Source organism: Sporothrix schenckii, assembly GCF_000961545.1.
Source record: "Sporothrix schenckii 1099-18 chromosome Unknown Cont44, whole genome shotgun sequence".
Taxonomy (NCBI): domain Eukaryota; kingdom Fungi; phylum Ascomycota; class Sordariomycetes; order Ophiostomatales; family Ophiostomataceae; genus Sporothrix; species Sporothrix schenckii.
This window is the reverse complement of record NW_015971145.1, coordinates 4,165,733-4,181,182: the sequence shown is the minus strand read 5'-3', so window position 1 is coordinate 4,181,182 and position 15,450 is coordinate 4,165,733. Positions and strand designations below refer to the sequence as shown.

Below are 15,450 nucleotides of genomic sequence, written 5' to 3'. Positions count from 1 at the left end.
GAGGAAAGAGCACAATATTAAGCACCACCGAGACGAACAGAGACACAACTATTACTATAAAAATGGGACGCCATTTTCGTGAACCAGATAGCTTCCCCTGCAGTGGGGATTGTTGCGTCGCCTATACGATTCTGGTCTTTGGTAGCTGCTTCTCTGTTGCAAAGAAAAGTAAGACGATCATAAAACTGTAACAGGGAGAAAAACAAGAAAAACAAGAAAAAATAAAGTAAATTAATAGAACCTTCCTTTCCGGTTGTCGTTCGCCGTTTTCGCCCGTTCGCGTCCAGGTTCGCCGCTGGCACAATCTTCCATCTTACACAACCAGCATCCTTCGTCCGGTCTCGGTCGCTGCCTTTCTGTCTCTCTGTCTTTCTGTGTTACTGTCTTTTTCGTCGTCCCCCGCATCCCCTCATATCTATAGTATTTGTCCTCATTCGCCATGCCAAGTAGAAATGAAATGCGCAGCTCATTCATACTATGAAACCTTTGGCGGTCTCGCTCGTCAGCAGCTGCGCGCTCCGACGAGCGTCCAGGAAGAGCTCCTCGCACTCCGCGACGTCCTTGACATCAATCTCCTTGCGGCCGTTTACCCGGGCCAGGATGCTATAATTGTTAGACAAAGAAAAGTGTCCAAAAACCAAGTAATACGAGTAAATACGAGTGCAAACATTGTCACGAAACGTACCTGGCAGGGGCGAGCAGCTGCAGCGCGTACCGCAGGCTGATGCGAACGCCCTCCTCGGCAATCTTGTCGATGGCTGCATCGGTAATGGGCGTGACCTCGGTGGTCGCGCGGATACGCACAATGCGCTTGATCTCGTCGGCGTCATAAGCGTGCGTCGGGATGATCAGAAGGCGCGCCAGGAAATCCGGCGGGATGCCGTGCGCCGCCACCAGGTCGTCGGTGCCGCGGATCGTGGTCATGCCGCGGTTGGACGCCAGCACGACAATCGGTGCAATGGGCGACTCGAGCGCGCGGTTGAGGTACGTGAAGCACTCGACGTCGAGCATGTGCGCCTCGTCAATGAACAGCACACCGGGCACCAGCTCGGCGACGCCCTGGTCAATGTACATGCTGACGACCTTGTTGATCTCGCCGCGCAGCTTGTCCGTAATCTCCGTCATGCGCGGCTTCATGAGCTGGCCCATCATCGACATAATGTCCTGGCCGCCCTGGGGGCGCGCGTTGGCCATGTCGAGGTCGTGCAGCGTGACGTCCTGCACAATCTCCTTCTTCTTGTGCACCTCGCCCTTGGGGATGGGCACGTACTCCTCGGCTTCGAGATCAAACTCGGTGGCGTATGCGTCGGAGCGGCCGACGCGCTTGCAGGCGCCCGTGTTGGCCTCGATGTAGATGACATCGCCGACAGTGACGCGCTCCTTCTGGATCGCCTCGTAGATGCTGGGGTCCAGCCGCAGCTTCTTCTGGCCCTTGGCACTCTTGAGGCCAATCAGAAGCGTGCTGATGGTCTTGCCGTAGCCACCCAGCGGGTTCTCCGCCTCCTCGGGCGTCAGCTCCGTCACCTCGCCCTCGTACACCTCCTTTGTCTCGCGGACCTTGAGCCCGATGGCGCGCCGGAAATTCTCCATCAACATCTCCGTTTTCTTGACCTCGGTCGAGTACACTTCGCTGCCGACAATGGGGCAAAAGGGGATCTTGGTGCCCAGCTCCTGGCTAATGGCCAGCGCCAGAGCCGTCTTGCCCGTGCCCGGGCCGCCGGCCAGCATCACGCCGCGGCCGGCCATTCTGTGTGCGCGAATGAGATCTACAACGACACCGCATGCCTGGGAGACAGACGAAGCGACAACAGGTTAGTTGAGTTGCCCCCCCATATGCACGTCTTCCACGTTTCATGCTCCCACCTACCTCTCGTGCCGACGCCTGACCGACAAAGCCAGATGCCTGCCGTTCTGCCGTGCCATCGCTCTTCAGGCCGAGGCCCTTGATGTGCGTGTGGGAGGACGTGCGTTGGTCCCGGTTGCTGTTCTTGACCTCGCTAATCTGCACCATTTTGGGCGATTCGGAGTGTGGTCGTCCTGGCCGCGCCGTGCGGAAGCTGTGGTCTTCGGGGGTCGTCTGGGGGGGCCGGGGTGGAAAGGACGGTCTTTTAATTACGTAGACGCAGAGACTCGATGCGCGCGCAATGGATTGGACGGATGTCGCTGGATGCCGACGAGAAGGAAATGCGGTCGTTGGAGCGGGAACAATGAGATGAGGTCAAGACGAGAAAACCGGGCCGCTTGCTCTTTCTCTTCTAGACTTTTGCTAGGGAGGCGGGCGGCGCGCCTGCCAAATCTCTGGCGAACGCGACCGTTATCGATAAGGGAGCTGCCAAAAGGATCATTTTGGTCACGTGCAGGCCGCAACTGCATGACACGTCCTCGTTCTTTCCTCTCGAGTTTCAGGGGAGATTTACTTTTTCTACGTCGTACAAAGCATTTCAACATAAATAAGTTCAATTTCCAATCATTGACGTACTGCCATTGAACATCTCGAGGTTCTATTTCACACCAAGAAAATGACGCACTCTACTGTGGTATTCATCGGCGTATTGCCAAGGCCTCTCCAGCACCGTCTCCAAACGGCAATGTTTAGTGTGAACGGAAGTCCTCGATTTCCTCGTCACTGCCATCCTCGGCTGCAAGCATGGACACAGCTTCGGGATGTCTTTCCCTAGAGCCGACTAGGCCAACCTCAAGGTCGGCCGCGGAGCTCACAAACGGCGCGTCAGCCGCCGTTGCAGCGGCAGCCCCGGACGGCTCTGACAGCACACCCAACTCAGTTGCTATGGCTGGCGCACCAACGGCCTTGTTTTCCGGCGCCGGTTTCTTGGACAAGGCCGCCCAGAGCGCACTGCCAATGATCAGACCACAGCCCACCAAACTCGTGGGACCCATCTCGTGTCCAAACACAAAACGGTCAAAACCGGCGGCAAAGAGCATTTGCGTATAGACCATGGCGGTGGCCCGGTTGGAGCGCTCGAGACCGAGGCCCTTGGTGGCGAGGATCTGGGTGCCAAAGCCGCAGATGCAGATGAGCATCAGCAAGACCCACTGGCGCAGCGAATGGGGCAAGGCGAACTGCAAGGCTGGCTGGCCAATGTCAAGGATGGGAGCAAACGTCAGGACGCAGAACGTGACGATGATGCAACAGGTCGAAAAATAGTTAACGGAGACCAGAGTGTGGGCGCGCGTGCCGATGGCGCGGATGGTGGTAAAGGCAAAGGAGCCGCCGAGGACGCCGAACAGGGCGACGGCGATGGCCAGCAAACGTTGGCCAGTGGAGATGTTGCCGGAATCGGCGTCGGCTATGCTGGACGAGGCAACGGACGGCGTGTCCAGACTCGCGTCTAAGGTGGCGTTGACCATGTCACGGAAGGCCACGACGGTGGCGTTGAGAGATCCAGCGTCGAAGCCATCCGATGACTCGAACGACTCGGACGGCGCCGCCGACGACGACGACGAAAACAGTGACAACGGCCGCGTAATGAGAATGATGCCAAATAATGCCACAACAGACGCAATCTGCTCCTTGCGGGTAAATGGATCCTTCAGCAGGATGGAGCAGATGTAGCCCGAAACGCTGGGCGTCAAAAAGGTGAAAACGGTCGCCTCGGCCAACGGCAGGTACATCATCGAGTACCACATGCCGAAGATGCCAAAGAAACCCGTGAGGCCGCGAAGGACGAGCAGCCAGCGCACACCTGGTGGGCCAAAGGGGAAATGGGGTATGCGATAGTAGTGCATGTACCAACAGCTGGCACCGGTGGTCACGAGCATGCGGACAAAGAGCAGCTGGACGGGGTGGAAGTTCTGGCCTTCGCTGTCCAGCTCCAAAAGGCGGGCAAACAGGTTCATCAGGGCACCGAAGAACTGGGCACCAAAGACGAGCAAGACGGCCTTGTGGCGGGCCCAGATGCGGGCCCACATGGGCCGTGGTGCGATCGATCCGGGCGAGGATGCTGGACCATGCGATGTTGGGTAGGTGTGATACGCTGCCGAGGACACGGACGGGCCGTAGCCGGCGTCCGAGAAAGAGCCGATTGATAGGCGGTGGAAGGCATCGTCCTGCTGGAGCAGTCCAAGGTGCGAGTCACGGGTTTCCTGTTGTGACGGGTTCGGGGACACTGTCTTCTGGCGGTACCGGGCAATCTCTTCAGCATCGGTGGCTCGGTCGAGGGTGGAATAGGACGCGGTCCGATCAGAAGCGAAGGCAAGCTCGTTGACACGTTCATCAAAGTGTGTCTTGGCGCTGGGTGTCTGAGGCATCTGGATATAGGGCGCCATGGTGGTGCTGGGTCCTATTCGTTTATGAAAGCGGTGAACGGATGTCTGGTGTCATTTTGTGACTGGAGCCACTTTTGTCGATGGAAGTGGAACTTGTATCAGGTGTGATGACGAGGTGGACGACAATCACCTTGTCAGCTGGCATAGAAGAGGCGTCCTGATGTCGAGTATATTTCCAAATGGGCCGCAGGAATATTGGGTGCTTTGTTGTGTTGTTGGGTAAAAACAGAGGCCGGCCTTCTTTTGGGAGACGTAGTTTGCCGGCTAGGACGGATGTAAGCAGGCGGCAGGCAACGAAAGCTAACCGCAACCAAAATCCAACGGGAGGAACACGAGTCTCTGCAACAAAATGAGAGGCGAGACCCAAGAATGCGGGATGGATGCAATATGGATTCAAAGTTTAAAAGTCTGAGCCGAAAAGGAGTCTAAACAGAATAGCGAGGAACATAGAAATAGGATCCCATCTTTGGGCGGCCTGTTTTGTTTTCCAACCTGCTTTTACAGTATACCCCTCTTTTCTCTCTCGCTCTTATGCCCCGGTCAACAAACTTTCGGCCCAGTTAGTAGACGATGTATAATGTCTGCCTCCGGGCTGCTTGGACCCATCATTATTTTACTTTCACGTATCGACTAGAGTTGTAAGAGGCTGGGAAAGGGGCGGCGTGGGAGGATAAACTAGGCGAAAGAGGAGTCGTGCTTGGGCACGTTTTTTGTGGGTTCTTGCACGTCGCCGGTAGTGGGTCGCTCCCAGCGGCTGCGGCTATCGGCGTCCGGTCCGGCCGCTACGAGCGATAGGAGGAAAGGTGCACAATTTGGGAAAGAGCTACCAGTCTACCCAGCCAACAAGCCAATCACAGCATTCTCAGCTTTGACGGTGTCGCATCAACAAGGAAGAGAGGGACGTACCTCATGTTCATATTGTCAGAAACGAAGGTGGTGTTTCTGAAAACCATTTATATGGCACCGGGTATGTTCCGGCGGTGTACGTGCCTACCGGAGGTGTCAACAGCTGTTCTACGAGAAATGTGAAAGGGAAGTAACCAGCGAGCCAGTTAAATTTAATTGTTATGACGGATGTCAGGCTGCTCTTCCCCGAAGTCGTGGATATGAACTGTCTAAACCCCTGCAGGAACGACCGAAAGCGCCATCTACTTGTGGTTGCTCGCATTAGTTTACCCCGAAAGTGCCCCAAGCTTTGAGAAATACAGGACGGTTGACCGGTCAAATTGAGCCCGATATCGCTGGAGATCGGCGGTCTTGGGGCCCGGGAACAGTTTCTCTCCAGTGCCTCTGAGTCGTCGAGCTCTTCCCAATTTCTTGTTATTTCACTGCTAACGCTAAACTGATTTTTTATTTCAACATTTCATTTAGCGATTTAGCAAAGTAGGAAATAATTCTATTAAGGACAAACTCTTTGGCAGTGACTGGGCCTTTGCACTAATACATTGAGACACCTGGTGCCATGACGAAAGTCCAACGTACTATTTGCGATATCCCCATTCGTGCTCGTTGACAGGTATGGGCGTCCATGGAAAGATCACGCCATACCGGCTTCAGAATGGCACGCAACGTAGCGTGGATTTAATTATCATTCAAATATACCATCTTGTCGGCGGACGGCTATAAATGTACCGTTGCTTCATCCATATTTCTTGAGCAGCTTGTCGACAATGCTCATAGCACCGCCGCGGTAGCTTCCGCCAAAAAGGGAGAAGTGGTTCAAGTGGTGATATAACTCGTACAATGCCACGCGGTCCTCCCACTCGTGGACCGGCTCGTCTTTGGGCACCAGCGCGGTGTACTCGCGCCAGAATGCCGACGAGAACCCCCCAAACATGCGCATGATGCCCAGCTCGTACTCGGAATGGCCGTAGACACTCGCGGGGTCATACACGACCTCCTCGACGCCGGTGGTGTCGCCGCCGCTGCCGACAATCCGTCCTCGGCTGTGGTTGCCGCTCCAAAGGTCGCCGTGAATGACGGCGGGCCGGATGGGTCCACCGCCGCGCTCGCTGCTGCGCCGCAGGTGGCCATCTCCCAGTAAGCGCGGCACGACGGTAGATGCGAGGCGCTCGACGGACTCGGACAGCGTCTCGTCGGGGCCGTTGTTGCGCAGGCAGGCGGCGAGGATGTGGCGGAGGCGGTTGTCGGCGTAGAACTCCGACCAAGACGCTTTCCAGCTGTTGTCCTGCTCGGTGGAGCCGCAGCATGTCGTGACGGGGAAGCCAAACGGCGTACCGTCGGGCAAGGATGTGTTCTCTCGCGTGTGCAACTCGGCCAGTTTCGATGCAAACGACAGCCCACTGCCAGCCCTGTTTCCACCCCAGCTTCCACCGAGCTCCAGAAAGTCTGTCGCTAAAAAGTGCACTCCAGCTCGGTTCTGCATTTCTCCGTATGCGTGGGCCCGCGGGCAAAAGTCGGCGACGGCGTCAGCAATGGCGTTGAGCGACGCAAACTCGCCGCGGAACATGGTCGCGGCGTTGGCGCCGGTTCCCGTCTTGACAAAGTATTTCACGCGTTTGCCGTCTTTGTCGCCCGTCAATTTGTACGCCGAGGAAAAGCCAGACCCGCCGTGGGACTCGATGCTGGCTGTCGTGCGGTCGAGGCCGAGCGCCTCGACGAGGGCTGGGTCGACATTGGAAGGCATCTTCGACCTCGGACGTTCACTTTCGAATGTCGAGGCGGCTTGCGAGTCTCAATAGTCAGTTGACGCCAAGATGTCAATCATGGTCTAGGATCAACGGCCGTTTGGTGGTTTTGTTGAGGACACTGGATCGAAACATGATATTGAGGTTGTGGAATTGTACGTGGTCTGAGGCTGGTCGCGTTGCGGTTTTGCTGAGGGGCAACGACGTAATAGATTGGCAGATAATACAAACTATGCACCTGCCCGCCAAACACTGCTAAGTCATCATCCCACGACAAGCAACTACGATCGACATCAACAAGCCCCAAAACCTCACGGCTGTGTCATGATCTCAGGCCAGAATACGACACCACCTGCATGCTGTACCGCAAAGGCGGGGAGACGCCCCGTGCCGCTGCAGCATGTCCCGTGCTCTCCGACTTTGTATGATTACAGCGTAAACCATTCGTCGATGTCTCCCAGAACGAAGAAACGATGAAGATATCGCAAGACGGCAACGCATTTTGTAAATACAACATAGCACTGTCCAGATGCTCACTGAATCGATCCAGAGGCATATGGCTACAGCAAAAATCGTCGGAGATTCTGAGTGGCAGAGCACATGACATCATGCCACCTTGTGTCATGGGCTCCGAATGTACAGAAAGCTACAGGTGCTGAAGACGGTGGTGATGCGCTGGAGCACGCTGTAGCGCATGGACTTGTAGCTTTGACTTCGCCACTAAAAAAAAGTTACGCAAATACTTGCCCTTCGGAGTTGACTCGGCAAGCGTCCGGCACAATGCCACACTCATTCACCGCGGAAAAGCTCGTTCTCACATGTGAATGGAGAAGAGATTTAAATCAAATAAATAGAGTACGACATGATGTACAATTTATTGGTTTATGTGTCTGTCCATAATTCAGCGGCCCTTCTCTCAGAGAGAGATGTGCTTTTAGTCGAATTCGCTTTTCTATTTTGAGGCTGATATTGGTTCGGGTGTGAAACTTTTTGCGATACATGTACTTTTGGTGTATGCTTTTTTTTTTTGTATAGAATAGTCTTGTATCGTACCGTTCGTGACTTTGAGCTTTATCCGAGAAACGCCTCGCACTGTCCGAACATATCCCGAGTGAGAAATGCAAACCGAAAAGGAAAAGGAAAAAGTGGAAAGATGGAAGTGAATAACATCAACCGTCGCTTGTTGATGGCAATGTCTGTTGTTGGCCGGGATGGTCTTTAGCAAGTTCCGGGTGTGAGGGGGTTGTCAGTTGGTCGTCGACATCTTCTGATTGTTGACTGTTGGCCGTTAGACGTTGGAGAAGCGGGTTCCCTCGCTGAGTGTCTAACGTCCATTGGAGGCTGGCGGTTATTTTTGCAAAAGTTTTCCCTGCATCGGGGGGTTACGCCGTGGCACTCTGTCGTGCCTGCAAAGGTGTAAACGCCACAACAGGTTGGGGGCCACACGGCGCGCCCTGCCTTCCGTTGTGCCCCCATGACATCCTTGGCTCCCTTTCAAGACACTGGTCATGCAGCCTTGTCCCTTGATAAGGACAATGTTTGTCCGTTTGGCTGCATTGCCAAGTGTGCTGAAATGTGTCTATTGCCAATAGTGTGGCGTCGAGGGCGGGGGAAATGTACTCAAAAACAAAAACAAAGATAAAGATGGCTTGTAGTGAAATTTCGCAGGACGTAAATGATAAAATGGTATATCAACGCTGAAGTGGAAACGGACAAACGACATTAAAAAAGAAAGGAGAAAGGAAGAGTAGAAAAGCAGAAAGCCGCAACACAGTACAGCATGTCGTGGGAGCTTATATCATCGCCGCCGATTTAGTACTTGTCGCCGTAGACAGAGCTGGCTGCCGAGGCCAGCGTGACGGATTGCTTCAGCGGGTGCATGTCCGAGGCCACACTCTCCTTGCTGGTGTTGGTCTTCTTGATGAAATGCAGAGGTGACTTCTTGTCCTTCGACGACGAGGTTGCGGATGGTTTGGGAGCCTTTGGAGCCTTTGGAGCCTTGGGGGCCCTGGGCGGCGCGAGCCTGTGCGAGCCGTACTCCCAGCAGTCGTTGCAAGGGCACATGGGCGCGCCTTCGAGCTGGCGTCCACCTTCAAGCTGTGTCGGGTTGGGGCTGGCGCGGACGAGTTTGCTGGGCCATGAGTTCTTGGAGGAATGGGAGGAAGAGGAGGTGGAGGAGGCCGAGAACGCGAGAGGAGACATGGCGATGTAGGATATGGTGGTGGGTGTGAGGTTGAGGTGAGCAATGAGGTGATGTTATATTGACGTTAGAATAGACGAAGTCAAACGAGTTTTGGCCAACGTATGCCAAAGAGAGTCTGCGGGCTTGGAATTGAGGAGGACAACGCAAGTAAAAACAAAGAGAAGAAATCAAAATCAGAGGAAAGAGGGCCCGGCCGAGACTTATACTACTGGGATATCTTTTTTCGAGTGGCAGAAAGTGCAAGTGCGTACAGACTCGGTCGGGAAAGCGCCACCAAGAAGCCAAGCGTCTGTTGGCTTAGGTCAAGCAACAAAACCAGTCATAACGCGACAGCCGTGGATTGGGGGCAAATGCAAAGGGTGTAAAGCCGAGACCCAAGATACCCGATTAGTACTATTTTTGTAGAAACGCAAGACAAAACTGTCAGAGCGAAAAGGGTTGTAAGAAAACAGGAGTGGATGTTGAGGCTTGGCATCAAACCTGTTCCGGGCTCCACTGACCAGGCGTTCCTTCCTGACCTTGTCACCAGTGAACCCATTGTGTCTCTTCTGTCTCTGTGCTGTTTCCTCTTTAAGCATATGTTCTGCTAACCCTTTGTTCTTTCCTTCTGTACACTCTTCCACTCCTGAACCGTCTTACCTTTGCCTTTCCTTTGCTCTTTCCTATCTTAGTCGGTTTCGAGCGCTGACGCTCCTTCCATCGGATCGACTTGTTTTGACATAACAAGCCGTCCCCGGCCCTTGGGGCAGCAGGAGCCACCCAAGCCAGTCCAAACCTAACTAGACCTAGGGCCATCCCGACTTACACCCGAAAGGCACTAACCACGCGCCCAGCCTAAACTTTTCCCTCTTCCCTCGGTGGCAGTGGCACCAACCCGGCAAACCAAACGAGAGAACTTTGGCACCAGGGCGAACGAAAATACCCACGGTCGCCTCCCAAAGCCGACCGTCCTAAATGCTCCTGCTTGAACAACATGGCCTCATGGTTTTCGAACTAATCAGTCGGTGGGTCTTGGCCCAATTGCCGTGGGTTCTTTTGCCGAATGTTTGACGTTCCTATTCACAAATTACAAAATACACAAAACAAACTTCGGAGTCATACGTCGTACGTGGCAAGGACCCTTTTCTGTCGAAAGCTTTGTATGTCGTAAGTTGCGTCGCATGAGCCTCGAATGTGGAGTATGAGCTCCATCGCGGAACTGACAACCTTTGTCTCCATTTATTCTATTTTTTCCTTTCCGCTCCGTTTCCGTACAGCACAACCCGACTTGCGACGCTATCGGATGACGGACATTCGTCCAATCACGGAGCCGTCGCATAAACAACGTCTGGCCGGCCAAATGCCCGTTGAATATGCCACGACATGCTCCGGCTGAGCGGCTCTTTTCTTACTTCTTACGTCTCTTTTCTTGTGCCTGGCCTGGCCTGATCCGGCAAGGCTCGTCTCGACTTCTTGGTAATCTGTCAATGTCGCGATGCTATGACGCCTTAAGTGACTTTGATATTTTTGACTCTTTTGTATGTCTCTTTGTCACAAGGCGCAGTTGGTCTTGACATCTGACTCTTCCTGATTACTTTACTTTCGGCATGGCCTTTCGCCCAAGTGCTATGCTTCACATGGGAGTGACCAATGCGCAAATTCGATGCGATATCGGTGCCATTTGTCCGGCAGTCAGGTCGCGAATTGTTTTTTATTTTATTTTATTTTTGTTTTATTCTGCTTTGCCTTTCTTATTTTTATATGACGGTGTCAAACAGTACAATGTAGCAGTCTCGTATTCCGCAGATTAGGAGTTCCGACTACCCTCACCGTAGCACGGTCGTTCCGAGAAACGGTTGTCAAACTGCCCGTATTAAGCCGGCATGTTAAAGAGGACAACTTCAAGTTGCTTACGTTCTTCTTGAAGCTTGCGAAAATCAGTTTACATCCGAATTTCCTTTACAGTCCGAGATTGACTAAGCCACGATTCAACAAGAGAAAGCCGCGTACGGAGCAAACCGTTTTCCGTCGGCACAAGAAAACGCAATGTCCAAACTCCGGGCACATCCAGAGCAATAAAATGATTGGACAGAGACCTCTAGTTGTGGGCCGCACTACAAATGTCAAACGGGGGGCCTATGGCGAGTAGGCAACAATATGTCTAGAAGCAAAGCAGAATAAAACTATGACAAAAATATATAAAAGGTACGTTTACTCGAGGATGGAACTCGGACATTCGGAAGCCGGCAGTTGCCGTAGTATGTGCCCACTCTGACAGGTGTATGAGATCGACTTGACAGTCTAAAATTGTACTCCTGGCCGTTTCCTTGATCATGCAAGATCCCAAAAAGGCAGAGATCACCTGTCCAAGCTATTCTGACACTGTACTCCGTAACTGTAATGTAACTTCATCTCCTATCAGCAGCCTCTCGTCGCCTTACAAGGCAGCCTCTTCCCGTAATTTGACTCGAGGCAAGCCCTTATGGCACTTTACACTTCGCTTTGTTTTCACTGTTCAAACTCTATCGAGCCTAACATCTTGTCTCACCGGCCTATGCGAAGCACGGTATTATTGTTTGCTGCTTGCGTCTCTTCTGCCCGTCCGTACGGATTTGGCCACGGAGGATAGGACTCGAAGCCACAGAGTGTATGACGTACAACATGACAAGACGGATAATGAAGAGAATGAGTGCGGAGTATACCGCAATGTAAAAGTATGCTGCGGCGAAAAAGAAGAATCGGTGGGAATATGCACTACGATGAAAGTCAAGTATACGCCAAGGTGAACAAGCTCACTTGACTCCTTGTGCTTTGACCGACAGCTCTAGAGCCAATGAAAGTTGAGAGACTAATGGAGCTTTCCTAATGGCTTCTTCTTGGAGCTACGAAGCAATGAAGGAAATGGAATATCCAGGCGCCGAGATCTGCAGGTCTTCCCCAAGCTGTCAAAGGGTGCCAAGATCCACAAGACCTTTGTATGTGGATATTTTCCTCGGAAAGGAGAGAAGCAGAAGTGAAGAATGAAACTAACCAGGAGACTTCATGTCGCAATCGATCACACAAAAAACAAGTCTGGCATTGCCAAAAATAATAAAGCCAACACCAGATGCGAAAAAACAGTGAGGATAGTTAGATTAGAACCAAATCACAAATTCTATTTGTTAGAATTAAAACTAGAGGATGCGCGTGTATGCAAAACGACGGGATCTGGGGCAAGGGTGCGGAGGAATGTGAAGGAGTAAAATGCAGTGTCAGCAAGTGGCTGTTTTTGTCGAGTTGTTTTTGTGTAAAGTCTTCGTCGCGCAAAGTCGTTTGGGGTTATATCCCCCCTTTGTGGTCCCTAGAAATGCCCAAGCGTGTCCAAGAACGTCCCTTTTTGTCCCTCTCGGATCATGACGCTCTACATCTCACGTCATGGCCTCTCCCCTGCTCTTGTCTCTTGTGGTGCGTGTCGCTCCGTTGCCTCCATCTCTCTAGATGCCCAGCGTGAACTCGACACCGACGTCAATCTCGCGAGCTAAATCTGAAGTTAGTATTGCATCAAAAAAAAAAAAAAGGCTCATGAGGCATTGTACTCACCCATCTTGACGACCTTGGACAGCTGCACGGCCTTCTCGGCGGCGCTCTGGAGGTCGTCAATGGAGAAGATCTTGAGGCCCGAGTCGTTGATCAGCTTGTGGGCCTGCTCCACGTTGGTGCCCTGCAGACGAGCAATGATGGGTATGCGTAGGTTCAGCGTCTCGACCGTCTTGATCAGACCGTGCGCAATGGCGTCGCACCGCACGATGCCACCAAAGATGTTGACAAAGACGGCCGTCACGTTGGACTCGCTCGTAATCAGCTCAAAGGCCTCCTTGATGGCCGCAGGCGTGGCACCGCCACCAACGTCCAGGAAGTTGGCCGGGGCGCCGCCGTTCAGCTTGATAATGTCCATGGTGGCCATGGCCAGACCGGCACCGTTGACCAGGCAGCCAATGTCGCCGTCGAGCTTGATGAAGTTGAGGTTGGACTGGGCGGCGCGGACCTCCTCGGGGTCCTCCTGGGTGGTGTCGCGCCACTCAAAGACCTCCTTCTGGCGGAAGTCGGCGTTGTCGTCAAAGTTGAACTTGGCGTCCATGCACATGGCGCGGTGGTCCGAGGTCTCGGACAGGGGGTTGATCTCGATCTGGGTGGCGTCCTTCTCCTGGAAGATCTTGTACAGCTTCTGGATCGTGTCCTTGGCCTCCTCGACGCACTGCTCGCTGAAGCCCAGGTTGGTGGCGATGCCGCGGGCAATCTCGTCGGTGACGCCGACCTCGAGGTCAATGTAGGTGGTGTTGATGGCGTCCGGGTTCTCCTTGGCGACGGTCTCAATGTCCATGCCACCCTGCGACGAAGACACGATGACGGGCTTCTGGGTGGCACGGTCCATCAGGACGGCCAGGTAGAACTCGCGGCGCGCAAACTTGCGCTCGCAAATGTAGACGCTGCTGCACAGCCGGCCGCCAGCGCCGGTCTGCTTGGTGACGAGCTTGTGGCCAATCATCTGGTCGGCGAACATCTTGGCCTCGGTAGGCGAGTAGATGATGCGCACACCGCCCTTGAGGCCGTTGTCAAAGGTGCCCTTGCCACGGCCGCCCGCAAGGACCTGCGCCTTGATGACCATGTCGTCGGTGCCAATGCTCTTGGCAACATCCTCGGCCTCCTCGGCCGTACGTGCAACGGCGCCGTTGGGGACAGCAATGCCATACTATTGAAAGAACGAGACAATACGTCAGTTGTCAGTCTTACTCGTCACTGTCCTCCACAACTGCAGCCAGTATCTCATCCAGATGCTGCATCATGACAGGCACTGCGGGCGGTTCTGTTTCTTTCTTGACGGAATCTGATCGTTTCCTCCCAGGTTCGCTACGCACCTTGCGCATCAGGTCCGCAGACAGGTACTCGTGGATGCTCAGAGCTCGCCGCTGCTGGCTGAGCGCGGGAGCACGAAGGACGGAGGGGTTAAGCTGCTGCTGTGTCCGGGAGAACAAGATGTCGTTAGCATTCGTTCTTGAAGCAATAGAGGTCGTCTGGCAGAGGGGAACGCATGTCCAAAACCAGCTTCTCGGTATGGCCGAGGCATGCCGCGATAAGCCGCATTGCGGCCTCAGCCAGACGTGTCTCTGTCCACGAACAAATGAGCCACGACCGGTCGGAATGCCGGGCATAGAGCATACCTTGGAAACAGCAAAGGCCGAAGCCAGAGCTCTGCTGCTGCGGCCGAGCTTGAACATGGTGTCGGATTGGGGTAGAGGGAAGATCCGAGCTGCGAGAGCTTCGTGAGGTTTTCGAGGGGCGGCGTTGTCGGGTCGGTGAGGAGGGGACAGCTGTCGAGTCAATCGACAGATGGAGAGAAAGGGGATGCGAAGGAGGCGGCGAGGAGAAGCGATGCCAATCGGGATGACCGGGGGGACAGAGGAGACGGAGAGATGGAGCGTCGTCGTCGTCTTTTTAGTGGTATTTTGAGGGGAAATAGACACAGTCGCAGAGAGGGGGCTGTTTCGCGCTTTTTCGCTGGTGTGCAAATGCACCTATCCTGGCCGCGGCAGGACCCCAAAACCTGTCCCTACTGGCTGTATTCGGCCCTCTCTTCACCGGCTGCTCCTGCTTCCTCCTCAGGTAACTTATTTTTTCTCGTAGTTTTAGTGCCCAGGTGCGGGCGGTGAACGAGGTCCGATTTAGCGTACGATCCCCTGAGCCTAGTTTTTTACTGGGCCATGCGGGCCATTCGGGCACTACAACACCACAAAACACCCCAAAACAGCGCTGAGGGAAGGGACGTTCGGCTTGGAAATTGTCGGTTGTCGGAGAGGTTAGGAAACGACGAGTTTGCAGGACCCAATGTGCGCTGTGATTGGCCCAGAAGGCGCCCCACAACATTGCCCAGGTACGATTCCGTCTCAAACAGGCCATTGCACACCGCAACTGTCACACGTGCATTTTCATGTGACTGCAATTTGCATCGCATCTTTCTGCACCATTTTCGACCGTGAACGGTGTTCTCCCGACTTGTACGGAAGTCTGCACCCGTGCGCCGTTCTCGTCTTGCCAGGGCACGATGCAAGCGGATATTATCTTTCTCGCGTCATAAAACGTCTCTTTTTTGCGGCAGCATGCTACCTGGGCTTGAGGGGTACCAAAACCGGAATCGGAAAACGATCGGGACGCTGCGCATGAACTTTTATTACCATGGAGACCATACTGCAGAAAACGCTAATAATGCAAGTGACAAAGACAGATGCAACAAACTGAAAACACGATGCCATCCAACTTGGAGCAAAATCAACAGGGGACAAAAGCTGTGCGCGGTGA

General features: G+C 53.8%; 5 protein-coding genes across 5 annotated transcripts; all 5 read right to left on the bottom strand.

The window, feature by feature from the left end:
* Window positions 1–470: 470 nt before the first annotated feature.
* Window positions 471–2,011, bottom strand: SPSK_09128 (RuvB-like protein 1 (pontin 52); the record flags this gene model as incomplete). Its single annotated transcript, XM_016735707.1, has 3 exons — window positions 471–603; window positions 686–1,785; window positions 1,868–2,011. The coding sequence occupies 3 exons, from the start codon at window positions 2,009–2,011 to the stop codon at window positions 471–473; spliced, it is 1,377 nt and encodes a 458-aa protein (XP_016588077.1).
* A 581-nt stretch (window positions 2,012–2,592) lies between these two features.
* On the bottom strand, window positions 2,593–4,287 carry SPSK_09008 (Integral membrane family protein; the record flags this gene model as incomplete). Its single annotated transcript, XM_016735589.1, has 1 exon — window positions 2,593–4,287. One exon carries the CDS (start codon window positions 4,285–4,287, stop codon window positions 2,593–2,595), a length of 1,695 nt encoding a protein of 564 aa, XP_016588076.1.
* A 1,639-nt stretch (window positions 4,288–5,926) lies between these two features.
* SPSK_09552 (phosphotransferase enzyme family protein) lies at window positions 5,927–6,934 on the bottom strand (the record flags this gene model as incomplete). The annotated part of the gene is made up of 1 exon (XM_016736124.1): window positions 5,927–6,934. The coding sequence occupies one exon, from the start codon at window positions 6,932–6,934 to the stop codon at window positions 5,927–5,929; it is 1,008 nt and encodes a 335-aa protein (XP_016588075.1).
* A 1,813-nt stretch (window positions 6,935–8,747) lies between these two features.
* On the bottom strand, window positions 8,748–9,137 carry SPSK_10031 (uncharacterized protein; the record flags this gene model as incomplete). Its single annotated transcript, XM_016736593.1, has 1 exon — window positions 8,748–9,137. One exon carries the CDS (start codon window positions 9,135–9,137, stop codon window positions 8,748–8,750), a length of 390 nt encoding a protein of 129 aa, XP_016588074.1.
* Window positions 9,138–12,590: 3,453 nt separating this feature from the next.
* Window positions 12,591–14,372, bottom strand: SPSK_08941 (succinyl-CoA synthetase beta subunit; the record flags this gene model as incomplete). The annotated part of the gene is made up of 3 exons (XM_016735525.1): window positions 12,591–12,634; window positions 12,697–13,846; window positions 14,013–14,372. 3 exons carry the CDS (start codon window positions 14,370–14,372, stop codon window positions 12,591–12,593), a joined length of 1,554 nt encoding a protein of 517 aa, XP_016588073.1.
* Between the last annotated feature and the right edge of the window lie 1,078 nt (window positions 14,373–15,450).